This window comes from Apiospora hydei, assembly GCF_038363865.1.
Source record: "Apiospora hydei strain CBS 114990 chromosome Unknown utg000002l_segment0_segment0, whole genome shotgun sequence".
Taxonomy (NCBI): domain Eukaryota; kingdom Fungi; phylum Ascomycota; class Sordariomycetes; order Amphisphaeriales; family Apiosporaceae; genus Apiospora; species Apiospora hydei.
Genome location: NW_027117361.1, coordinates 5,155,673 through 5,181,058, shown reverse-complemented (window position 1 = coordinate 5,181,058; position 25,386 = coordinate 5,155,673). Strand labels below are relative to the sequence as shown.

Below are 25,386 nucleotides of genomic sequence, written 5' to 3'. Positions count from 1 at the left end.
GGATCACAACGCGCTGCACATGGCCTCTTCATTGAATGTTGTATTGAATCACGTTCCACATCACAACTGTTGTGCTAGTTCTTATTAAACTGGAACTGCCATCTAAAATTCTCTCGAGCCTGACGATTTATGTAGCCAATCCTCATATTCATGTTAAAAGTGAAATGGCTGCATCAACCTTGGTTCGACGTTTGTTGGAATCCAGAAAGATTGGAAGAAGATGGAGCTTTGCCATTTCCGCTTTGCACGCCGGGGATTGATCTAAATAGTTTGGTCGTACCCCACTGCCGGATGCAAACTTTGATGAGACTGACGTGAGTGCAGCCTGGTCGTTCGAGTATATCTTTCGACACGGGGTGGGAGAGCAAGCCGTAACGTGGGACTGGTTGACCAATTGGGCATACCAGAACTTGATGATAATATGAATGCGGACTAGTCCCTAGGCTCGTACCAGGGGAGACCGCGATATAGCCGTATAAGCGTATAATGCTACAATTGGTGACATGTTGAAGACGATGTGTGTTGAGTTTGCTCGGTTTTGAGTCAGTTGCTTCTGCTGGCCTGCGCCGGTATAAGTCAAAACGCAAAAGAATAAAGAATAAAAAATCTTAGTGTTGAAGAAGATATAGGCGTAGAAAGAATCAGTGCTTGTCCAGATCAAGATAGCAATGAGGATAACCAGGGATGAACATGCATCTCATGATGGCTATCTTCATCAATCCTTCTCATTTGCCGTCAAGCCGGCGACACCTCCAGCTGTGGTTCGAGGGAACTTTACCATGGGATTGGGATACTCTGAAGTAAGTTTAAATGGACAGTGGATAAGAAGACTGCGGGCTTTCCTCGAGTCACGAGACCTTTTCAGCAGGTAAACCCACTTCGAAGCGATGGTATATATAAGCCTTCGAGATTCTCGTTCTTCAGACTTCAATCAAAACTTCACTCAAACATCACAACAGTCAAGCAGCAGCACCAGTTTCTCTGAAAACATACTCAAGATGCACTTCTCGTCCATCCTCGTCCTCGCCGCCCCTCTTGCGGCCTTGGTAAGTCTTTCCGAAGGAGTTTTTCCAACCCCAGACTGCTAACAGGAACGCCCCTTCAGGCCGCAACGCTCGAAGCCCCCATCCCCGGGTACCGCATCGTGCCGCTGGAGTGGGAGGTGGAAATGGCTCCCGGGCGGACCGAGGCGCTGAACGGCACCATCGAGGAGGTCTACGCCCAGATCCTCCGGATCAACCCCGACTTCCAGCTTGCTGCTCCCGCTCCCGCCGCCGAGGCCCGTGGACTGCAGCCGGAGAAGCGTAACCAGGTGGTTTGCGGAGCATTCTCCCGCGCCAGCAGGCGCCACATCAGAAAGGGCATCATGTATCTTCACGAGGTCGCCGGCAGGCCCGCCAACGGGCCGGGGCCGCGCGCCTGCGGTCAGGTCAGTTGATCGTACAACTCTGGGATCTTTTGGTGCAACCATGTAAGCTCTGCCCCAATCCTTCGTATATACGCAAACACACACACATACAGAGAGAAAGAGAGGGAGAGGGGCGATCCAACCCAACAAGATATAAATGGGGCACAAATACACATAGTCAGGGACTTTGGCGAGTAGGGTTGCTAATTGCAATGATTCTTCGACAAAAACAGGACGACGTCTCCAAGGAACTTGAAAGTTTCGACAAGATCGCCTTCAGCGCGATGAAAATCCTCCAAGGGTGCGCCTCCGTCAGGGCAAGGTCTCAGGCCTGAACATCGAGGAAGAAAATTGGAGCACCATCGTCATGGAGTCAAAGTGCTAGAGGCATCTGTTGGAGCTTGTAAAAGATATTTCCGGTTGGAAATACTTCGGGGACTCTGACGCGCTTGGGCTGAGGTGGATGGCGAAGTGTGTTTATCTTTCGTCTGCATTCTTTTCTACGTTGGGTCCCCTCTTCAATAAAGGGGTCATCTATTATCTTTCATTATGGGATATCGCCTTGCGGGAGCATCCTCGGCCTTACTGCACGGTATGGTCATTTGTGCCTTGGTGGATTTAGTACAGAGACAATATACTTTGTTTAGTACTGGGAGTCAATAAATTGCTGTGTTTAGATTGCAATATGTGTGCGCTTGAGCTCGAAGTGCTTGAATTCATTCCTAGACGTCACGATATAGATATAGTAGCGAAGATTTTAGTCATTATGTCACTCATCGTCATAATCGACATCATCCTCCAAAAGATCCGGATACTTCTCCCGGAGAGTGTTCCGCAAAGCTTCCAAACACTCCCCTTTCCTGTACCTGTCGAGATCCGGCCATCCATGATCCCGGTACAGCTTACGCATGACATCGGTCGAACCGTCACCAGTTTCGCCCGAGTGGTTGGAGTAATCATCATCAACCCTCCTCGGGCCGACCGGCACGAAGTTGAGCTGCCGAAACTCTCCCTTGAGCAGCTCGAAGAAATCGGGCACCGCCCAGGCCGGCCCGTCGCGCCGCCTCCCGAGCTCTTCCTCGGGCGTGTAGTCCATGGCATCATCCAGGACCGGCTCCACCCGTGTATCGCATTCGATGGCATGCGGACACTTGATCCAGTAGATGACGCCGAGCTCCGTGTCCAGGTTGAAGCTGAAAGACCACCGGGCCTCGAGCGCCAGGCCCACGACGTGCGGCGGCACGTGCTCCCACTCTCCCCCGTCCGTGGCCAGGAGCATGCTCTCGCGGTCCCAGTTCCTGGTCGCCAGGCGTGCCCAGTCGACGAAATGGGTGCCCGGCGCGGCCTGGGGCGTCTCGACGTCCCCGTCGTTGCGGATGTAGGGCAGGTGGCGCAGCAGCTCGATGACCTCGTCGGTCTTGCCGAGGTATCCCAGTTCTCCTTGGTGATCTGGGGCCAGCCGCCCTCGGGGGCTCGATGATGCTTGATGGGGGCAGGTAGAGCTTGCTGAGGAACTGGTAGTAGTCGCGAACGGCGGCGATGGTGGCTTCGCGCGAATAGCTGATATCGGAGAGGCGAGGCATCGTGCGAAACGTCAATGAGGCGGTGTGGCAGTGCTAGCTTGGATGTTTTATATGATGTGTGATGCCGAGTTGGGGCTTATTTGGCTTATGTAGCGGCGTCAGCATAGGTGCCTAGATGTCCTAGTAATTACTCCGAGCAGGTTCCCCACGTCCATATGGTTCGGGGAGGTTTCTGATTGGTCCGTATATTGCGTTCATGGGATAAGTTCATGTTCTGTATTAATGGTATCGTAACGCCCACTAATTAACATATCGTAACCCAAGACATCTCCGACTCTCTCCAATCGATGAGGCACCCGTCAACGTAACCAGCGCCGACCCGCTCATAGACATCGTTCATATTCAGCCTCCCCTCCGTCAATTGGACCACCAGGACGTAATGCGTGATGTCTGCTTCGGCTTTGCCTCGCACATCCTCGCGGCCCATCGCCACACAACGCAGTCTACTGGGATCCCGAATACCTGCGCCCGGGTCGTCGTAGATGATCTCGGGCCGGCGTCTGGGTTCGCTATCTCCCAAAAAGCCGAGGCCGAAGGGTCTTGCAACGGCCTTAAGCTCCATATCACGAGGCGCGGTACCAACATCCAACGCGATCCTCGAATCCAGCTCGTCGCTTCTCCAAGGCGCCTCGACCTGGCCCGCCTTCCACAAGACCCCGCCGCCCCGCGGCAAGTCAAGGTAGTCAATACCCCCGCCGTACGCCATCCAAGACCAGCTCGGCACGCGGCCGACGAGGCCCGGGACGCGCGCCAGGGACGCGACGTCGCGGCCGCGGCGCCACAGCAGGGTGTGCTGCAAGTAGCTGCGGCGGTCGTCGAAGACGCCAAAGGGTCCGGGGACGCCGAGGCTGCGGATGAGCCGCCTCTGCAGGCCGCGGATCGCGACGGGCCGGTCCGTGGCCCGCGACAGGGCCAGGCGCGAGTACCGGCTGTAGAGGCTCTCGTAGCCTCGGATCGTCTCGAGCCGCGTGACGCCGTCGGCGAGGCGGGACGGGAAGTTCGGGTCGCCCATGTACGAGGCAAGCAGGCTTTACCCGAAAACCTAAGTTAGATACGTTTTTCTTCGAGTTCGAAATTCCAGGTGGAAAATAATGTTTGGGAAGCTCCGGTTGGCGAAGCTGGTGGACTTACTTGGACGTCTTGGTCATCGTTTCGCAGCGGACCCCATGGCCGCACTCCCAGTACGTCTGACCCTCGGAAAAGAAGATGGAACGCCGGGCGAGCGCGCGCTCCTGGAAGACCCAGCCGCGCTGGCTAAGCGGCCCTCCACGACGTCCTTCTGGAAGTCGTCGATGAACTCGCACACGTGGAAGCGGGGCCGGCCCTTGTAGTGGCTCTCGACCGTCACAAAGTCCCGCTGCTGGGTACGTGGGCGGAGGAAGCCGTCCGTTTGGGAAGTGGCGCTGCTCGCGACGATGACGCACCAGGCGTTGCCGAAGTAGTACTCCATGCGATCTGCTTCGGTGTCGAAGTCTCCCTCGGGCCCCTGGACGATGCAGATCGAGTCGATCCAGAGATAGGATATTCCCAGCCTGCGCGTCACGATCACGGCGTCCTTGAAGGTGGCGGGAGACTATCCACAGCGATGCCCTGCTTATGACCGTTGAGGTTGGAAGGGAGGGTACAGAAATGCGGCCCGGGGCCCCAGGGGTGCGACAGGGCAATGTATCGCAGCCAGGTGGTGCTGCTGATGTCCAGTAGCTTGATTGTTGGATCCCCATCCGATCCTATGTCTAGCAGTCGTGATGGCACGCAGATTCCAGATCTCTGGCGGACTATAGGTGTAGCACAGTCTGCATGGCTCTTCGTGCAGCTATCAAGCCATGATTGTATGATCGCAAAGTGGCTTGAACTCCCCGCATCAGCCAGAGCCGGCATTCCGATCTGGAAGTCTTTCGGGATTCGCTTAGTTTCGCCTGTTTTTCACCTGGAGTCAGCATTCTGGACTCATCGGAATCAAGTTGGAATGCCATAACTTACCTGGATCCCAACAAATAGTCAAGACTGGAGGATATTTGCCGTTGAGTAGTATCATGGAGTCTCTGACGTCAAATCGTGCGGTTCTATCCGTGACCCCTCCGCCTTGGTTACATACTTTCATACGGAGCCTGCAAAACCCACAAGACGAGGCGGAGTGGTGTAAATCAGACACATCATCCGTAAAGAAGGGTTTGATAGGCATTGTGCAAGGAAGGCAGATGGTACCCGGAGGGGTTCGGCTTCCAAACTGTGCCTCCTCGCTATAGAGAAGCCCACTTTCGACGACAAAGTCGTTGTCAACCGGAAAGAACCATTGGTCATTCACCTATACAGTTGTGTGAGTAGAGACATATCTCAAACCGGCCGGTTGCACCATACCTTGGTACCTTTGATCTCGACTGTGTTTTCAGTAGACTGCATGTCCTTGACATTTGACGTCATGCCTTCAAGTGGAAACATGCGTTTTTGGATGTCGTAGCGCTGCAGGTTCGTGTACCAATAATAATGGGCAACTCTTCCACGTTTCTGTATAGTTCCCAGGGCCTTGCGGAACGTATTAGCATGACCACGACTGCTTAGGACTTCGTTGTCGCCATAAGGCACTTCATCGTCACTCTTTCGTGGCCGTATTTCGGACGAAGATCTTATTGAATGAAGTACGTCGTGTGGCTCCTCCAGCCGGGCAGCCAAAAGCGAGTTCTTGACCAGTCTCAAGAGATCTCGCATGGCCGACTGGCTTTGGCACTCCTGGTCGGCTAGGATCGTTTCCATGGCACGATTGAGCACGGGTTGAACCAAGGTCTTCGAGCTTCCGCCTCGTGCACTTGACCTGTTTTCCCACAATGTGTTGAGCCGGAGATAACGAAACTGATCGAGCTCAGTTCGACCATATAATATCCAGATCATGAACTCGATGACGACGCATCCAAAAGACCAGATGTCGCTGCGGCATGATATGGCATGGCCCTTGGAAAATCCACCGGACGATACACTCGGGAGCCTGGTACAGTAGAGGGTCCCCGGTGACAGCGGTCAGTCGAACCTCGGGCGAGTCGTTCTCCACTTGAGCAAGGTCGAAGTTTGCTATCTTCATTACGCCGACATCAATTTCACGATCAGTCTTAGGCCTCGTCCGGAAGCGGAGGATAGTCTCGGCCCTAAGATCCCCATGATGGAAACAGCTGCTGCCGTCCGTAGAGGTGTGTAGCGTATTCAGTGCATCCGTGAGCCCCTTGAGTTGCCGCACAACCCGCCGCATGAGACCAGCAGTCATGCGCGGCTTGGGATGGCTTGACCAAAACTCGGATAGATTGCCGCCATCCGCCCAAGGGAAGACGAGATAGCACATATCACCACGGGTGATGACGGCGAGCAGCTCGATGCAGTGACGGGCTCCCATCTCCTTTGCCTTCTTCAAGGCTTGAACTTCTTTCCCACGGGGCACGTCGCGGCGGTACTCTTTAACGGCCACAACCGGTTGGGTCTCTTTTTCTTGTGCCTCTTCTTCCTGGACGTCGCTCTCTTCCGCATTCTCGTCTTCATCTCTTTTCTCCTCTTCCTCCTCACCAATCTGGAATCGAAGCTGCGAGCAAGTCCGGAGCGGCCGTTCTGGACGTTGTGGTCGTGGCTTAGGGCGGTTTGATCATGTACTGTCTCGTGTGAGTATCGTTTTACTCATAAACAGGAGCGTTTCTAATGTTTGGCGTACTGGCGATATGGCATCCGGATAGTATTCTTTGAGGACCGTTGCTGGGCTACCAGATAGCCTGCTACCCCCTTGGCTATCCCCATGGCTGAAGTCACGCACCACGCGGAAGGGCAGGATATGTTCTGGGTCCAAATCCCAATCCAGGTCGCTTTTCGAAATACCACGGACCAGAAACTCCCATTGCTTCTCCATGAACCTCTCAGCATGTGCAGAACTCCATGGCGCACTGACATCGCGATTATCATGTCCGAGGCTGGTAATCATGTGCCGGTTACTGCTTGTGATGGGTAGAAACTCATCGGTAAAGCAGGCATCCTTGAACGCCATGGTCGTTTCCAAGAGAGCATTGCCTCTCAGCCACTGACAATGGCTATCGCAAACAGCCTTTTGGCCTCCGCGAGTACGAAAGCGATAAGGCTCTCATCGGTGTCATTGCCCAGGCTCCGAAGGACATTGGGGCGCGTGACCACCTTGTCGAGGCAGCTTTCCGGATAGAAATCGCGAGGGTCGTGGAGATTTGCATCGCACACGCGTGTTTCATACAATTGGCTCGCAATCAAATGGGCTCCCTCAACTGTGGTGCCCCCAGAGGCTGATGGTTCCATCTTTGATTGTACCGGGATGTATTATCCCGTTCAAATGAGAATGATGAGTTGGCATCCGCAGGGGATAAAGTCGTGCCGGGATAGAGCCTCATGGTCGGGCCTTTCCTTTCCCTTCCCCTACGCGCCTACTTACCTAAGCATCTGACACATGGACAGCGGGGTTTATGCAGGTATGCTTCTTGGGTCTCATTGACAGCAATACGGCAAGGGTAGCCATTGGCCAAAGAGGGGTCCATCAGCTGATCGCATGAAAAGGCGACCGTTCACACAAATGATCCATTGACTCTAACAGACGGGTCAACGTCAGGATCACGGCTTTTAGACATGAAATTGTACTAGGGCCATGGTTACGGAGGATGATGTTGATGTTCAACGCCCAGAGTTGGACTAATCTAGACTATTAGCCTTTAAGGGGCGAGACTGGATACAGGGGTGGCTCGATACAACGGTAGGTGGAAGCCTATTAACTCTGGAAGCTCACTCGCCATCCTTTTGTTGGTTGGCACCATAGCATTAGGAATGGGATATATATTGTCCATACATGGCTCGGGGAGACTTCAACGTATGTTCCTATCTGCGAAACGACCGGTTAGGCTCATCAGATGAACGATTGGAAATTGGATGCTTCAAGCAACGCGATCATGTCAGATATACGAGCTTGTATTGCATCAGTATCGCACACACCCACCTTCCCTTGCTCGGTCCTACTACTGCTTGTCCGTCTACTATCGCCGAACTTGCAAGACGTTACCAATAACGTTACGCAAGCCATAGGTATCGCTGCGCTTTACGCCAGTACCATAAGGGGTTGGTTCAACCGGCACGAGCCGGATCTGCACGGTACGTCATTCAGTCGCCAATCACCCCGTATTCACTCATGCTAGTTGCATCTTCAGAGGCAGGAAACCGAAAAGGGTAGATGTTGAGTTTACCAGGCCTCCTTGGATGATCCTCGTGCATATGGACATGAACACGGCAGAGCGCCATCGAACGACTTTCACCAACGACTGCATAATCAAGACTGCAACCCATGATCATCGGTCACGAACCGCGCCAACGTGTGTAACGACTGGCCATGCATAGCCGGCGGCGCGTGCCTCTGTGGCTGGTGCAGGATACATGAAGCGGTCAAGTGTTTTCGTTCATTTATCCTGCTTCTTCCACTTCGTTCCTTCGGGATAGACCTTCCCTCTTGAGCAATTAGCCCTGCATGATTAGTATTCAACCGTATGGTGCACGAAAGGAAAAATAATTGCGTCGGTGGCTGAGACTGAAATCACACTGGCGAGGCTCATAAGGGGTTCGGTCAACAGGATCGCTTGATCAGGTGAAAGATTTGGGGAAGCACAATGCAAGCGAGAGGCGGTACGTTGCGGCTGTGTGGGTGGTATGCAGGAAAGCTTATCAGAACGGGTCGCATGTCAGACGGCGGTGATGGTGGCTGGTGCCGATGTTGTTGTTGCTGTTCAGGTGGCTGTCGCGTCTCGTCCAGATGACTGTATTCATCAAGGTAAGTTGGTCTCTGGAATAGGCAGGCGACAAAAGGAAACCCATTTGGATGGCCAATAGTCGCGTTTGAATGTTCAGTTGTCCATACATGATTTGCCCAGTGAAGAGGATGGCTTGCAGCAGACGCCGACCCGTAAGCAGAGCTAGCTGTGTGTGTGTGTGCCTTGCTGCAGATTCACCGCTCTTCTTCACTGGTTGCCAGGCAGTCAATCCCGTGAAATGTCTCAACGAAAGATGATCTATTTGAGAAAACAGCAGGCCTGCCGAACTGGAATATGACAAATCGAAAAAGCAAGCACGAAGTGCGAGGAATCATGGCCGTCTCGACCAATTGGGCCGGGATTCCAAGAGCTCTTGCTGACTGTGGCGCCACTCACACAGTCCATCTGCGAATGGCGCCCGCGCTGACAGGCGGGGCGCTGTTGAGGACGTTGGACTAACTGATCAACAGGGTCGGGGCCTGGCGTTAGTTCTCACTTAATGAGATCTCGATAAACCGCTTGCCTCGATTTGATGAGACGAGGAAAAGGGGGAGGAAGGGAGGAACCGTTCCCCGACCACCAGCACAGGTTGATTGGCTCCCCCAGTGCCTTTGATGAATGAGGCTCTTGATCTGCGCCGCCACGATAACTTCCAAAGTGGCCGTCGGCTAGGAGCGTGTCGGTGGCTGAGCATCGGAAGCAGTTGTAAGCATTGTGCATGATCTGGGGACTGGACGGGCTGGTTTGGAGGTGTCAGAGCCGCGGTTGGGGTATTGTCGGTTCGGCGTGGAGAGCTGTGTCCTGTATCTTGCTTATCTTGGCCTGGCCGGTGTAGCACTGCAGGCTGCATGGAGATGCAGCTGAACGCCACGTCAAGTCATGGGAAATCAAGGCATCTGATCATGAGTCCATAAACTTGGAAGTTTGCATCCTGATTTCATGCGTTGGACTTGCATTGTGCGGCGCTCTCACGCTTGGAACTGCTCCTGGCTGGTTTGTGACGGAGGTCTTGGCAGGGTAGGCCTGCCTATTAGTATTTTCTCGGCGAGTCCCGAGCGCTGGCAGCTGAATTAAGGGTTTGATGAACAGGATAGACGCCACGGTCTTGGGTCCTTGTCGGACCCTTGGCATGGGCGAATTGCCTTTTGGGGGAGCTTTGTAGGAGCTTTAATTGTAGGAAGCGCCGTGGCTGGTGGCTCGGATGACGAAGAGGAAGATGCAAGGCAGCCGTGGTGGCTTCGCACGGCAGCTGCCAGAAATGAGGGGCATCGGTCCATCGATGCTATTGATTGGCTTGAGATCGTCCTACTTAATCAGAAAGAAGAAGCTGCGAACGGACGGACCCCGCAACGGCGTCTTGTCTGAACTCGGGGCTTCAAGTTGGCTGGAAGGTGTTGGTTCTATGATGACTTCCCTTTCCCCCTCCCCCTTACTAAGTGGGCTGACCGGTTGAGTTTTTTGTGCCGGCTTAGTTGGGCTGTTATGGTCTGGGAAGGCACTACCCATAGGCATTTCTTTAGGCGATGGACCACTAGAAGTGCCCTGAAGCGTAGCGTGCCATGACGCACAGGCTGTACTGCTGCACTGTCAATTGACCCCCACCACACGTGTAAGGGAATACCTAGGCCATGGCCTTAGTCGCAACTTATCACCCTTATCCTGAGGCCCTCCTCATCGCCAATCAATTTGCTGTCTATCGAATACGAGAAAGAAAATCCGTGATGCTGCATAACTTCTCGTGTCCTCTCTCCTCCCAAGCAGAGACGGGAGAATTCTCGGCCACACCCTGCTAATCGGCGACCGGCTGCTTCCATCCCACTGGTACAAACTGCAAACCCACCTCGGCACAGCTTACCTGCGATTGACGCTTGCCCGGGATGGGCGCGTGTCCGACTGCATCTTTTGCTTTTTCTTCCCGGTATGGTGCAGACAGACAGTTTAAGCTATCGCCCGACGTTCAATAGTCGATTCTCGGGGACCCGTTTGATTCTGGCTTGCGCGACCCAACGGTGGTGCGTGTTGGGTGCTGATCTGCGAAGGGCGCCAATGCTGCCAATATCGTCTATCGACTCCCTGCCACATGTGGTTGTGCCATCTCGGCTTGCCTAGATGAGGGCTGGCCCCATCCACACCACACTACGACTGCGACGTAGCATCTATCTTGATCACATTGACATTCCTCCGATTCGCCTTCTTCGATCCTGGATTTCCATGCCCAACAAGGACGGTGACTCTTGTAGTGGGCTCCCAGATTGCTCTCTCAGCTGTCACACCCAATCAACCTCCGTCCTGGGAGAGGCGCGACAGGGGGTTCATGCAAGTCCAGGGACAAAGAATGCGACGCCGTACGAGAGAAGAAGAGATTTCAACCACTATCATCCGGATACATGGCACAGACACACGCCATGGCACTGATATCGGCAACGCGTGCCAGCGCCGATCAGCACGGCCTGGAAATAGAACTAGAACCCGCCCATGTGGGTGCGCCCGATATCTGACTGCTCCACCTGAGCTGTCGCCCCGTGGCATGATCCCGGCGGCATGCCCCCAAGTTCCTTCTTAGGCTACCAGCCGGCTGGCCGCGCCAAGGGTAATTGTGGGCTTCATTCCATCTCGTGTAAGACCTGCTGCCTCTGCTACGCGCTCTTGCTTCTTGCAGGTCTGCATGGTCCCCCTTTGCTTCACCGGAGCTCTCGGTACGCTCGATAAGGGCTATTGGAGTGTACAGCCAACAGTACTGGCGGCCCGGCGAACGAACACATGAACCCTCCCTCTCCTGCCTTCCCCAGCTGAAGAAACCCCAGCCAAGCTCTGGCTGAATCTCCACACCAATGCAGACTGCAAGCCACAGGATGTCTGCTTCTTCCTAGGGCTCTTGATGTGCTTATATAGGACAGGGTCTCACCTCGATCCTGCACTTGATCCCAACCTCTGTCGCTCGCTAGGCACACTCGTTCGCTATCTCGCCAGCAGTTCGCTATGGCTTCCCTTCGTTCCCTTGCCGTTGCTTCCGTGGCTCTTCTTGCCCAGGTGAGTCTACTGATCCCCTGGCTCCCCACACATGGCACTGGGACACCATCTAACCAGTCTTGGACAGATCGCTACGGCCGGTATAATAATACCCAGAGCGCTGAGTATACCTACCGACCTCCCCAACAACTGGACTTATGTTGCCTGCTACATGTGCGTCTGCCAGCTACCCCTAACGTAGATGACACTCGAGCTAATCGTCCACGCAGCGACAATGCAGACGGCAAAAGAGCCCTCGGTGGTGATGGGTACAACAACGGAACCAGCATGACGGTCGAGGACTGTGCCCTCTTCTGTATGGACAAGGGTTACTCCATGGCTGGAACCGAATATGGCGCTGAGTGCTGTCAGTTGACCCGACTGCCCGTGTTCCATATGCTTGTCGCTGACCCATTCTCAAGACTGCGGTGACAAGCCCAACGAGGCTTCTACCATAGTCAATGACTCGGAGTGCAGCGTACCCTGTGCTGGTGACGCGACTCAACCCTGCGGAGCTGGAAACAGATTGTCCGTCTACAGCGGCCCAGCGAAGACCCCCATGCCGCCAGCTGCCATTGGCGGATGGAAGTACGAAGGATGCTACACGTCAGTGCTCATTGCCTTATTGGCGTACCGCACATGATACTGACTGACCGGTATACAGCGAAGGAACTGGAGGAAGAACACTCACATTCGGTGCCGGGGTTCCTGGTGGTTCAGCTGCAAGTAAGTACCTTGTCAAGTGCCCTATCTCTAGCCGAGGATAACATGAACTGACTCTAACGAAGTGACCAACAACCTCTGTACTACTGCATGCCGACAGGCTGGATACACCATCGCAGGAACAGAGTACTCGGGCGAGTGCTATTGTGGTAACGAGTATGCCAACGGAGGCGCTCAGATCTCACAGGGCTGTAACATGGCCTGCAATGGCGACTCGACCCAGATCTGCGGTGGCGGCAGCCGGCTCAGCGTCTGGTCCCTGATTGGATCTGGCTCGAACCCGACTTCTACTATCTCGACCAGGCCATCCCAGCCCACCTCTCCCGGAAGCCCCGCCGCCCTACCCGCAGCGTGGGCCTACAAGGGCTGCTATACCGAAGGCAGCAGCGGCCGTGCCTTCTTGAACCAGCAGCCCGACAGCCAGACCCTGAGCGTCGAGTCTTGTGTCGAGAAATGCGTCAGCCTCGGCTACGGCGTAGCTGGAATGGAGTATGGGGCACAATGCTTCTGCGACAACTTCGTTCGAAACGGCGCCGAGCTCGTCAGCGACTCGGATTGCAGCATGTCCTGCTCCGGAAACCCCGCCCAGAAGTGCGGTGCCGGCAACAGGCTCTCGGTCTACTCGAATGCTACCCTTATCGTCTACCAGCCACCCAAGCCCCAGACCGAGAACCTGCCCGCCAACTGGGCCTATGTCGGTTGTATCATGTACGTCGCCCCCATTTCCCGTTCGCTCACATAGACATCTTCATTTGCTAATATCGTTATGTCCAGAGATGACATTGCTGACCGTACTTTCCCTGGATGTCCAACAACATTGAGAACGCCACTATTTCTGAGTGTATTGCTGGCTGCAGTCGTTTTGGATACGAGGCTGGCGGTATCGAGTACGGTTACCAATGCTGTGAGTTGGCACTGACACCCCGGCTCATCTGGTAATGTGACTAATCAGCTCGTAGTCTGTGGCGATGTTCCGCTGGGTAGCAAAGCTACTCTTTTGCCTGAGACTGAGTGCAACGTTGCCTGCCCTGGCGATCCCCAGATCCTATGCGGTATGTTTCCTCTCCCTAGCTATCGTGGTGTGTTCACTCAGTGACTGACGTCCTCTAGGTGGCGGCAACCGGATCTCGTACTACCGGTGGACTGGTCCCCAGCTGACGAAATGGTCGTACGCCTCAGGCCCGGCTGCTGGTCGCTACGACTTCATCATGTCTGCGCCCCTCATTCCCCTGATCAGCACCGTCGGCATTAACGACAAGGTGGTGTTCGTCGAGAAGCACGGCACCGGAGAAGGCAACCACACCGGCTCTTTTGAGTTCGACCCCTCGCTGGCCCCGCAATACGGGACCGCCTTCCGCGAGCTCCAGCTCAAGACGGATGTCTTCTGTTCGGGCTCCATCGTCATGCCGGACAAGGCAGGCCGGCAGATCAACCTCGGAGGCTGGTCCCTGGACTCCTTGTACGGTGTTCGTCTCTTCACCCCCGATAGCCCGCTGGGAACCAACGGTACCAACCAGTGGGAAGAGGACTACACCAAGCTGAAGCTCATGGACGGCCGGTGGTACCCTACCGCTCTCACCCTCTCCAACGGCTCAATCCTGGTCATGGGTGGCGAGGACGGCTCCGATGGCCCCATGGTCCCGAGCGCCGAGGTCGTACCCAAGCCCGCGGGCGTCACCGCTTCCACACACCTCGACTACCTCGCCAACGTCGAGAAGGTCAACTCGTACCCCTTCGTGGCAGTGATGCCGTCGGGCAACATGTTCTTCGCGCAGTATAACGAAGCCCGCCTCATTTCTCAGGTCGACTTCCACAGTGTCCGGTCGCTGCCCAAGATGCCCGGTGCCGTCAACAACCCGGACGCCGGCCGCAACTACCCGCTCCAGGGCACCATGATGCTTATGCCCCAGCACGCGCCCTACACGGACCCCATGACCGTCCTGGTCTGCGGTGGCACAACCGATGGCGCCAACTTCGGAATCGACAACTGCATCTCCACTGAACCCGACAATGCCGGCGCCCAGTGGCGCATTGAAAGAATGGTATGGTCCTTATCTCTTGATTGGATTGACTTGGGCGACTGTGACTAACAACTCTACAGCCTTCAACTCGTGTCGTCAGCTTGATGGTCGCCCTCCCTGACGGCCGCTACGTCATCATGGGCGGTTCTTACAACGGCCGCGCCGGCTTCGGCCTGCAGCCCGACCCGCCGAACCTGTCAGCGGTGCTGTACGACCCGACCAAGCCCCTGGGCGCTCGCATGACCATGTGGGCTAACACGACGATCCCGCGACTGTACCACTCCGAGGCCGTGCTCATGTCGGACGGCCGCATCCTGGTTTCGGGCTCGGACCCCGAGGACGCCAAGCACCCGCAGGAACACCGCCTCGAGTACTTCTCGCCCGACTACATCCTGTCGGGCGCCGCGAAACTCGACCTTCACCATCACGAACAAGGACTGGGCCTACGGCGCCACGGTGAACTTCCAGCTCACTTCGACTTCGGGCGGCGCCATCCGGGTCTCGCTGCTGGCGGCCGTGGGATCGACACACGGCAACAGCATGGGCCAGCGCACGCTGTTCCCGGCCGTCACCTGCAACGGCAACGCCTGCACGGTCACGGCGCCGCCCAACGCTAATGTCAGCCCGCCGTCGTGGTACCAGATGTTCGTGCTCGATGGGCCCACGCCTAGTCAAGCTGTCTGGGTCCGTATCGGTGGCGACCCGGCGCGGTTGGGTGACTGGCCGCAGATTCCTGGGTTCACTCACCCTGGAGTGTAAGGCCATTTCTTCCGAGGGAGATTTCAGAGAAACGAAGTCAGCTGGGACTCCCAACTTGATTTCTCGTCGTCGTCGTCGTCATGGTAATGGTAATGAAGTTCGAACGATGTGTGGTTTTTCAAAACGAACCAGATGACGAAAACTCGCTACTCAAAAAAGGGATTCATCTTTTTATATAACAAGTACTTGCTCAAGTACATAATGAAGTAATGTGGCTCAGGATTCTTGGATAAGCGGGAAGGAATAGATGGAAAATGGACCTTTCATAGTCGGATAGTTATTCAATCCATCAACGTCAAATCAATAAACTTTCTCGATATCACTCGCAATTCCTAGCTGGTCTATGTAATATCCGCGGATACACACTCTTATTCCCTTCTTGTCGCGTCTTCCTATCAAGCGAGGCTGGTTGAACGTCAACTACTCCCTTGCTCAAAGTCTCGAAGTAGTCGTAAGCTCCCCTCCCAGCTTAATCAGAGAGGCAAAGAAAGGTTCGTCCCATCTTCTCCTCCCTTCTCCTTAAATTGATTGATTGACACATCCGTGATCGAACCTTGTTCGCCCCCTTCATCCATACAGAAGCCGCTCTGCGCAACTCAACTCAACGTCCCCCTTAAGCTTCCCGTCGTTTCGCCACACTCTCCAAGCGGCACGCGGGACGGCACGTCATCTCATAGTCTTGAACTAAGCCCAGGGATGGACACTGACGAGGCAAAACTTCAATTCTAACCCTAACTCTGACTGACCGACTGGACGTGGGAAGTTTGTGAAATTTTGACGTGGTGCATGGCATGGCGTGGGCATGTGGCGTGGCGGGGTACATGCAAGCATGCGCGCGCACATGGAGTATCCTCAGTAGGTTGCGATCATTCCTTTTCAAGCTGAAATGCGCAAAGCTGAAGCGGGAAAGAAACACGATTCGCATGAACCTAATCATTTCAAAGCCCCAAAATGCGTTTCTTTTCCAAGTAGGCACGGAATGGGATGGGGGGGGGGGAAGGGCTGGACCGCCATATCACGAATTCTCTGGAAATGCATCAATGTTATTTGTTTTGTCCGCGTCGAACGGCAGGCAGTAAGTAGCGTTTACGATATTGGTCTCGAGCTCGGGCATATGATATATTCGTTCTCCTTCTCTTTCGTTCTCTCTTTCGCACTCTCCACGCGCTCTCCCTCTCATCAATCCCTCCAAAGGCAAATGCTATCGAGCAGACCATCAGTTCACGATACCCTTCCTCAACCAGTCCAGAAACCCCCCAAAGCCGGAAAAGAAACCCCAAGGCCCATTTCTTCCAAGCACATATCCTATTTCCGCAGTTTCAAATCATGCACCCACTAATAAACCATATTCCGAACCGAGAGCGCACCGACGTCTCCTTTTGCTCCATCATTGTTGGACGAAATCCTTCGTGGCGGTGTGGTCCCAGGTGAGTGGTGCTGGGTGGAGGGAGGGGGGCGAGAAGAGGAGTGGAGTTATAAGATGGATGGATAGATGGGTGAATGGATGTAATTATTTTAGACATCAGATTGGACGAGCTGATACGATTTGATGTTGGTGGTAATGACTGAGCGCGAGACCAGAACACCCAAGTATGGCATATGATGGAAAATAGAGAGAAAAAAAACGAACATGGACAAAAACGGTCAAAATCAAAATGCACTGATATACAGAAAGCTTTCCACAAGAGACTTCATACGTTTCCTTCTTCCTCTTCCGCCGAGCCCATACACGGCACCCCTTCTCATCTTCCTCTCCCTCCTCGTCTGACCGTCTTCGTATAAATTTCGGCAGTCCAGCTCAACTGCCACTGCATATTGCCACGTCTCGTCGTCGTCGTCTTCTCCTGTCTTGTCTTCTTCTTCTTCTCTTCATATTTTCGTTCTTCATTCCCAAGCGGAAACTGGTATAGATGCTGCTGCTTCGCGTCCCAAGATGTGTGTGTTCGGGTAGGTGTAATGTTGATTAAATTAGGCATCTTCATCGCCAGCTAGCCAGCCAACCAGCATCGCCTTGCCATCTAAGTGATGTGCATATGCGTCGTAACAGCGTAACCATCGTGAACAGACTCCACCGTACCCTTCGGCCCTTTCAAATCCACGAGGGGGCGACCCAGGGCAGGCAAGGAATCCCAAGAGGGTATAGAAGTTTGATATCGTGATGCCGTGAATGGTCGCCCATATCGTCGCTGTATGTTGTGTGTATCCAGTTAACTTTTTGGTGGTACGCGGTGGCGTCGGTCATCGTAAAAAGGGTATAGTCATATAGAATGAATGGCCCAGCAGGCGAGGACGCATTCCTTTCCACGCAGGTTTGCCCCCCAGATTATTGGGCAACTGCCTCCACCGCCGCCGAACAATACATCCCAACACTGATGCAACTCCGTCCAGCCACGACACAAGAGGTCTGGACTTCCAGATCACCTCCGACATTTAAAAGCAGAACATAAAAGCAAAATCATATTACAAGGCGTTAAAAGCGGGTTGGGAGTCGAATGCCAAGGAGGGAGAGTGGCCCGGTCAGCACATCATCCCCGTATCGAGTAATCACGCCAGCTTCTCCAAGGCCCATCTGGCGATCGGCTTAGGGAACGACGCAGTGTTGGAAGCTTGAAGCATTCTATCTCTAAGTATGTCGTAAATCGTCTCTCGTTCGAGGATCCTTGTGTCGAGGATGCGACAGGGTCGATGGGGCAAGGGATTCTCCCGCGGGCAAAACCCTTAGTGGAAGCGCGAAGCGCCAGAGCTGCGACCAGCATCCGATGAGTCTGAAGTAGTGTCCTCGTATTAGCAGGGATCCAAGAAATAATGTCGTCAACAAACTGGACGGAGATGTCGCTTACCACTGCCTCGCTGCATGTGGCCACGGTTCCGGCCGCTGAACGCTTCACCCCACTCGGGGCCTCGGGGCTGTCGGTCAGGAGCAGCTCGGCCAGCAGAGCCGTTGGCGCCGGGTCTCTGGCTGCCAATAGCGCCAGGAGCCTCGCGGGAACGAAGATGGGCCGAGTCGTAACCAAGGTTCAGGCCACCCATGTTGTTCGCCAGCATGGCGTCAGGGCCGGCACTCGTGTTCTGGGCCGAGGTGGGCGTCAGGTTGGGAGGCGTGGTGAGGTTGTAGTCTCCGTAACGCGAGGCGCCGAAGCCGTTCCCGATACCAGCATAGCTCGAGCCAGAGGGAGCAGGGCTGGGGCTCTTACGCAGATCAGCAAAACTCTTGGCCTTCTGAAGGCTCTGCGGGTTGTTGTATTCAGGGCTGCCGGGAACCTCGAGCGTAGGGCCCTGTCTACCCACGGTGTGGTAGGCACCCGAACCGTCTCTCCGGGCTGCGAAGTCAAACGTGGCAGCTCGGCTGAGGCCTCTGCGGTGGTCTTCCCAAGACACATTGGGCGGCAGCTGGGTCTGCACGTGGGCAGGGGGCGAGTTCTGGGGTCTCTTCATGACCTGGATCTGGCGCCTGTCAGCCTCGCCAACGGAGCGGTGTTCCAGCCCCATATTATGGGCCAGAATATGGATCTGTCGGCGTTGTTCCGGTGCGACATCAGGCGGGAAGATGTGAACCTCGCGGCTGGGGTCGTTCTTGAACAGGGTAAGCTGCGTGTAGTATTCGAGTGTGTCAGGGTCATTCAAATCTACGTCGCGCAAAGGGGATCCAGTGGGCTGCTTGCTCACGCTAACACCGAGGGCTTGCAGAGCGTGCTGTTGATGGACTGGCAGAGGCGCGCGGTGCTGCTCTTCGAGCTGGCCCCTCTTCTCTCGCTTTTCCCGATCGATGCGATCTCTCTCCTCTTGCGGCAGCATCTTCTTGTACTCGACCCGGAGCTTTCGGCCCATGACTTCCATCCCGTTCATCTTCTGGATGACAATGGCGGTGTCCTCGGGGGTCGAGAAGTTGGCAAAGGCCAGACCTCTGAATACGCCCTTGTCAAAGTGGTAGTTGAAAGCGTAGGGCTGGGGAAGGTTCATGGTAGCCATGATCCCTTGCAACATCTCCTTCCGGCACTGAAACTGAATGTTTTTAATAACGATGGCGGTAGGGATGAGCTGCTCCGAGTCGCCAGAGGCCGGGGTCGTAAGGACTCGGTCGGCGAGGTCCATGTCGCTATCGTTCATAGACATGTTCCCGTCGTACATTTGGTTCATAGAGTGCATGCCGTGCGCCGGTTGCTCGGTCCAGTTCTGTGGTAGGTTAGTGGTGTTAGCAAACTTCTTAGGAGGCAAATCCATGGCCATCTTGACTTACGGTAGGCAGAGCAGCTCTGCGATTGACGGGTCGTGACCCGATTCGGCCGTTGCCATTCAGGGGCCCATTCATCGTTGCGGCACCAGCGTTGTTATACCCCCAGGTTTGGCTGTTCTCGAGCATATAACCGCTCTGCTGCTGCATGGAACTCGGGTTGAGGCGGTCGAATCGATGCATCGCGTCGAAACGCTCGTCAGGCGAGTATAGGGCGGAGGAGCCCAAGGGGCCTCCGAGGTTGTCCATAGGCCTTTGGGCTGAACGATGTCCTTGCAGTCCCGAGCCCAAACCGACGGTGGCATAGCCCTGTCTCGTCGAACCGGGCGACCTGTTCGCTGACGGCGGGTAGTCGTAATACATGTCGTGTTGTTGTTGATTCATGGTGGTGAAGCTATTTTGGGGTGTTGATTGCTATTGAGAATAACCAGAATCCACGAGGGAAAGACGCAGCTGCTAGTTACCTAACTAGCAGGCTGCCGATCCCTTCTTGTCCCCCAAATCGATATCTTAGGCCTGCGGTGGGTGTTGTGGCGACGCGAACCAGGCAGGGCAGATGACTGTTCAGGTCAAATGAAATAAGACTGGTCGCTAGGAGGGCGGAGGGGTCTGAAATGATAGGCCAAAAGGGTGCGGCTTTTCTACCCGGATCGACGAAGCGTATTGCTGGAGACGGCCAAGGCGAAGTCGGGAGGGCTGGAGGTGCAGGAGCACGAGGTGGTCAGGTCGCTCGCTTGTCGTTGCAAGTGTGCAGGGCACGGGGTGTGATGGGAAAATGGCTGGGAAGCACAAATTGCCCAAGCAACGGAGCAGAGAACCAGTAAGCAGCGGCGATAGCTCAAGCAGGATTTGAGCAGAAGGGTGGGTTGAGAGGAGAGGGGGGCCAGAGGAAAGCGATGCAAAAAGCCGAAGAAAAAAAACAAGTCGCACTCGGTCACGGGATGGGTACCGAGTTAGCTGTCTAGCGGGCTTCTGGGATTGTATGCAGCTGGGTTGATGCAGGGAGGGCAAGGTGATCAAGTATAGAAAACCAGACAAGGCTTGTCTCGAGACACGCTTGGGGGTAGAGAGAGAGGACCAAGACTCCAACAACAGATCCGTCGTAAAAGAATGGTCTATCGGTCGGTCTGATGAGGTAAGGAAGGACCAAGGACTGGGAGGTGAGGAGGGCGGGAGGAATGGGAAAAAAATGTCGGCGGAGAAAAGCTGAGTTTGGGCGCAAAGACCCCAGAAACCGCAGAAGCCCGATTTTCTTCCTTCTTGCTTTTCGAGTGCGTGGTGAGAGGTTATGGCCTGTAGGTAGCGGGAGGTAAAGCAGGTAAAAATAGCGTGGTGATGGTCTCCGTCTCTCTCTGCTCTCTCGCTGGGTGTGGATGTACCCAAAGCTAGGCAGCTGGGCAGGCGACTTAGGTAAGGCAAAAAGTATATGTATGCGTGTTATGATAGGCGGGGAATGCCCTGCGACCAAATTGCGATGGCGAAAAAAGGCGATTGGGCTTGTTTTTTCTCTCTCTTCTCTCGCTGTCTTCTCTTCTTCTTCTCTTCCTCTATAGCTTTGCTCGGTGAAGCGGGAACAGAAAACAGGAACAGGATACGAGGGGAGAGGCGGCAGAGGCAGGATGGAAAAGGGTCTGCTGCGTCCAGGGGTCCAGATGGGTGTCGGTGTCGGTGTGTGTGTGTGTGCAGTGCAGTGACCTTTTTGACGATGAGTCGCTCCAACGCAAGGTGATGCGCCAGGTGCAGAGTCCAATCCAATGAGATGAAAAAGAGCTCTGCTCAATGCGAGATAGGCCCTCCTGTCTTTCCTGTCGCTCCGTCTATCTGCACTGTACGGTGCACTCGACTCTATGCTGTGTTTCTTCTCTCTCTCTCTCTCTCTCTCTCTCTCTCTCTCCCTACAGCTAAGGGGGTGGTGGGTTGTGTGTCCCAGTGTGGGATGGGGGCAATGAAGAAAGAGAGGGTCGGGGTTCAGCAGTGGAACGCTAACTTAGACTGCTGGGCAACCCTGAAGCCCTCCTTGTCGCTCCCTGGCCCTCGACTTTCCAATCTGCTTCGATGGGGCTTCCTATTGCTCCAAAGTGGATGTGGGCTGGCCAGTGGGCTGGCTTGTGAGTGGTTCGTTCCTGCTGCTTGCTTGCTCCCTATTAGACTCTTCGGTAGGTACGGATATCCTTGTACCTTAAGTACCTACCTGGTAAGGATGGATGGATGGATGGATTGATGAAAAGAACGAACGCCCCCTACGCTGAATCCGATCTTGAATCTGAACAAAACCACTCGGCATCATCGAGTCAGCCGAAGGGCTCAAGTGCCGAAAAAGACCGGTCCAAGAACACCACTTGTATATTTGCGCATCAGGCCAATGTCTGTTCGCGCGCTGCGAAACGAAACGGGGGTTTGGCGATTTGCGAGTAGGGCAGACGATATGCGAGTGTATGATGATGCAGCGGGAGCCAGGCGAGCCGGCCAAGCGCAAACAGAGGTAGCGATCTTAATAAGTGGATGGCTGCCGTTGCCCCTCGCCCAACGTCCGGTATTTCTCGACGCTGCAAACCTCGAATAGTAGGAGGCAGCTACCAAGCAGAAGAGCAGATAGGCTGCCAATATATTTGAGGTAGTCTCATGCAACTGCTTTCTTTTACTTGCTGGCAAGCACGAGGTTCTGAGCCATGCTGCTGCAGCAGCAGCAGGTTTTTGCTGACAGCTGCAGTGCTGTCAAACTCTAAAGGCATCTCAGGTACCAAAGTTTGAAGCTGCATGCCGGGCTGAACATGTCCCAGGACGCCTCTTTCCGATTGATACCTTGCAAGGCTTTACGAACTCGCGCTTGCGGTTTCTGATGCAGCCCACATTCTCTTTCACCATAGGAAGGGTCATGATATTTCAGTAGTTATTCTATACAAGAGGTACCGAATAACGGTCGCCTGCTGTTTTTGGACGTTCCTGAGAACTCAGAACAGGGGGGATTGGATAGCGTCAATGACAATATGCAGGTGGGCGTGAACGGGATAGAAGGGGAAAAGCTTCCAGGTCGGCATCAAAGCCGTGCCCCCAAAGCCGTTAGACCAACTAGGCCATTCATTGGCAACACTGGACGTTTGATTTCCGAGGGTTTGCTACATGCAATTCTCAAATCCGAAGAGAACTGCTGCAACCAGATGGTCTTTGCACAATATTCCCCAACGTGAAAAGAGCAGCGCACCCTGTACTGCCAGCGAGTGGTAGGTGTTGTTGGCAGGTTGCACTGTACGTGGGGTGAACATGCTGTCGATTGGGGAGCTTGCGAGTTTGGGGGCCATTCCAGGTGATTTCGGTCCCTGTTGCATCAATGCCATGTTATGCCGTTTGGCTGTAAGGTACGGGAGAAGTTCGGGCAGGTGCTACCTAAGCATTTACCTGGGTATCTGCGACTGAGCTGTGTTCAATCTGCTCAATCTGCCCTTGACAGAGATCATGACATCACGATACTTCAAATGTTGTGGTTGAGGCTCTTTATCGTGTAGGCACTTAAGCCAATGATCATAGCTTTACTATTATTACCTAGCACCATGGCACTGGCAGCTGACTCCTGGACGGTATAATAAGAGAGAACCTAATAATCCAGCAATGTTGCGAGAAACAGTGCGTGCTGGATCATTGGCAGGCCCATGCACCTCTCTAACTGACCTCTCAGGGGAAGGTGCACGGGCAGATTAAGCACCTGCCTTGTGAGGCTATTCAATCAATTGATACCTCCTGTCCAGAACTTAGCGGCAGCTCTTCATTGATCAAGCACAGGCTGCAAATCGTTGGGTGACGACGAATCGTTTGTGACAGGCATTTGACGCTGCAACCTGCAACCTGCAACGAGCTGTCAGGTCATTGCCCATTTGCAGTATGGTTTCTTTGAAAAGGCTTTACATGCCTCTCTCTCTCGAGCGCGCGTTCGGGGAGTGTGACGGGAGCGCGTTGAGCTGAGTTCCTCCCATCTAGACTGGCTGAGAGTTCTCCTGCTTTGCCTGGCACAGGGGTTGGCCGTCGAACGGATAGGACAGCGCAGGTGCCAGGTGCCCTGAGCAGTCCCTGAGTCTGAGTGCTGCTGCTAAATTGGTCGGCTGTGGCGCCCCCAACCACCCACCAACACGCCGATTCCCGTTGCTGCTGCCAGCTCAAGCCAGCACAAGCCAGCAACGAACAGCGCACCAGCCTCATTCGGGTCCACTGCGGGGACACCGGACAAACTTCTCGCGTCTGGCGTTCAAACTGCTCCTGTCACTGACATGTTCGTCGGGGGGATGCCATTGATTCCAATAATCCATTCGCTCACCTTATCGTCGCAGAGATTATGGAGTCGCGGGACCTCGATACTACACAGTAGCTCTTCGTTCGTTATAGGTCTCTTCTCTCTGTCTCTTCCTCTCGTCTGTCAATCTCGCCTATCGCCAGCGCGGTTCCAAGTCCATGGGAGTCTGGCAATGAGTAACGTTGGCGATTGGGCAGAGGATTCCATGGGTGTTGCAATGACCTCATCAAGCCCGCCCGCACGCACACACACACACACACACACATACACACACCTTTCTGCCGCTATTGGTCTTTTTCCCTCTCTCGTTTGCAAATGCGCGCGTCACACCAAGCAACCAACGCTTCGTCTCGTCACCTCACCTCACCTCACCTGCTACGTACAGTATTAGTATTCATTCTTGGGTTCACAAAAAACAACAACAATATCACGGAAATTGCGTCTATCCACCTTGGCCCCCGTCGAGCAAAAAAAGACGGACGGCCCCCAACGACTGGTTGACGGGGCATCCCTGAGACTTGTCCCAGTCTGGTCAAGCTGCTTCTGTCCGTCCATCCGGCCCGTTACGAAAGGCTCCATCTCCCTTTTCTTACAGATCTCAATAAGGACATGGACATGGACATGGACATGGACGTCGCCTGCCAATGCCGCTGGTGCTGTTAGCTTGTCGGTCAGCTACCTAACCACCACTCTTGGCATTGTCTATTGAAGCAAGTCTCACTTTCCTCTCGCTCTCTTTTTGGTCTTTTTTACCCCCTAATGCAAAAACCGCATGCCCAAGGTGGTGTGTGTAAATTGCCCACCTCGATATTTGCTGTCGCTCAACGTGGGCATGTCAAGTGACCGCTGCTCTAGATTGCGGCAATCGACTATCGCCAGATTTGTCGGACTTCACCAGTCGGGATCTTCCATTAAACCCGGGTGGTGGAGACCCGGGAAATGTTCTCCTGATTGTCATCATCTTCTCTTTCATCATCACCATCAGATCTGTCCGTCTGGTTCTCGGCCAATACAACATATCGTCATGTAAGGACGAGAAAATCTCGTCGATCAGCTTCAATAGTAGGTGGGGACCCATTTCTCTCAGTCTCTTTCTGGCGGAGACAATACCCACGTCGTCTTCTCTTCCGGCCTCTTCTGGCGAATGAGCGCGGTCGAGCCCACACGGAGGCTGTGAGACATACATACATTGGCGGCTGGTTCATATGCCCGTCATGGTCTGTTCTTCGCCGAGTACCCTCGAACCAGCTGGGAGCCGGTCCCGTCGACGGTGAGTGACCGCGCCTCACGCCTGCCGGCATCACCATCAACCAGGCTTCGTCTTCTAGAAGCAATTCCCCCTGTATCATCCCTTGATTAAGCTCTCCTGACTACGCTGGGGATCTGCCGCTAGCCCCCTCACTGCCCCGACCCCTATTTCTGTTTTTCCCCTGGCTTGGCCTTGCTTGTTGCCCCAAGCACACGGTACTATGAGTCACATGACCTCGCGTGGCCGGCGGCTCAGGACGCAGTGCTCCAGGGGTGGCGCCTATTCGCCCAGCCGTCGCTGCAAGCAAGCGCCACCGGCCCAGGCTGTCGTTGCTGGTT

General features: G+C 54.5%; 5 protein-coding genes across 5 annotated transcripts; 2 read left to right on the top strand and 3 right to left on the bottom strand.

Annotated features, from left to right (window-relative positions):
* Positions 1–998: 998 nt before the first annotated feature.
* On the top strand, positions 999–1,743 carry PG997_001643 (uncharacterized protein; the record flags this gene model as incomplete). Its single annotated transcript, XM_066805958.1, has 3 exons — positions 999–1,046; positions 1,106–1,429; positions 1,642–1,743. The coding sequence occupies 3 exons, from the start codon at positions 999–1,001 to the stop codon at positions 1,741–1,743; spliced, it is 474 nt and encodes a 157-aa protein (XP_066675731.1).
* A 434-nt stretch (positions 1,744–2,177) lies between these two features.
* On the bottom strand, positions 2,178–2,991 carry PG997_001642 (uncharacterized protein; the record flags this gene model as incomplete). Its single annotated transcript, XM_066805957.1, has 2 exons — positions 2,178–2,848; positions 2,916–2,991. The coding sequence occupies 2 exons, from the start codon at positions 2,989–2,991 to the stop codon at positions 2,178–2,180; spliced, it is 747 nt and encodes a 248-aa protein (XP_066675730.1).
* A 244-nt stretch (positions 2,992–3,235) lies between these two features.
* PG997_001641 (uncharacterized protein) lies at positions 3,236–7,006 on the bottom strand (the record flags this gene model as incomplete). Its single annotated transcript, XM_066805956.1, has 8 exons — positions 3,236–4,019; positions 4,123–4,241; positions 4,262–4,546; positions 4,573–4,907; positions 5,197–5,296; positions 5,350–5,914; positions 5,979–6,553; positions 6,680–7,006. The coding sequence occupies 8 exons, from the start codon at positions 7,004–7,006 to the stop codon at positions 3,236–3,238; spliced, it is 3,090 nt and encodes a 1,029-aa protein (XP_066675729.1).
* A 4,747-nt stretch (positions 7,007–11,753) lies between these two features.
* PG997_001640 (fungistatic metabolite) lies at positions 11,754–15,286 on the top strand (the record flags this gene model as incomplete). Its single annotated transcript, XM_066805955.1, has 11 exons — positions 11,754–11,804; positions 11,872–11,957; positions 12,014–12,150; positions 12,206–12,389; positions 12,448–12,509; positions 12,572–13,200; positions 13,329–13,410; positions 13,466–13,558; positions 13,617–14,548; positions 14,608–14,928; positions 14,963–15,286. The coding sequence occupies 11 exons, from the start codon at positions 11,754–11,756 to the stop codon at positions 15,284–15,286; spliced, it is 2,901 nt and encodes a 966-aa protein (XP_066675728.1).
* A 2,718-nt stretch (positions 15,287–18,004) lies between these two features.
* On the bottom strand, positions 18,005–19,901 carry PG997_001639 (R3H domain-containing protein; the record flags this gene model as incomplete). The annotated part of the gene is made up of 3 exons (XM_066805954.1): positions 18,005–18,051; positions 18,127–19,459; positions 19,524–19,901. 3 exons carry the CDS (start codon positions 19,899–19,901, stop codon positions 18,005–18,007), a joined length of 1,758 nt encoding a protein of 585 aa, XP_066675727.1.
* Positions 19,902–25,386: the final 5,485 nt, after the last annotated feature.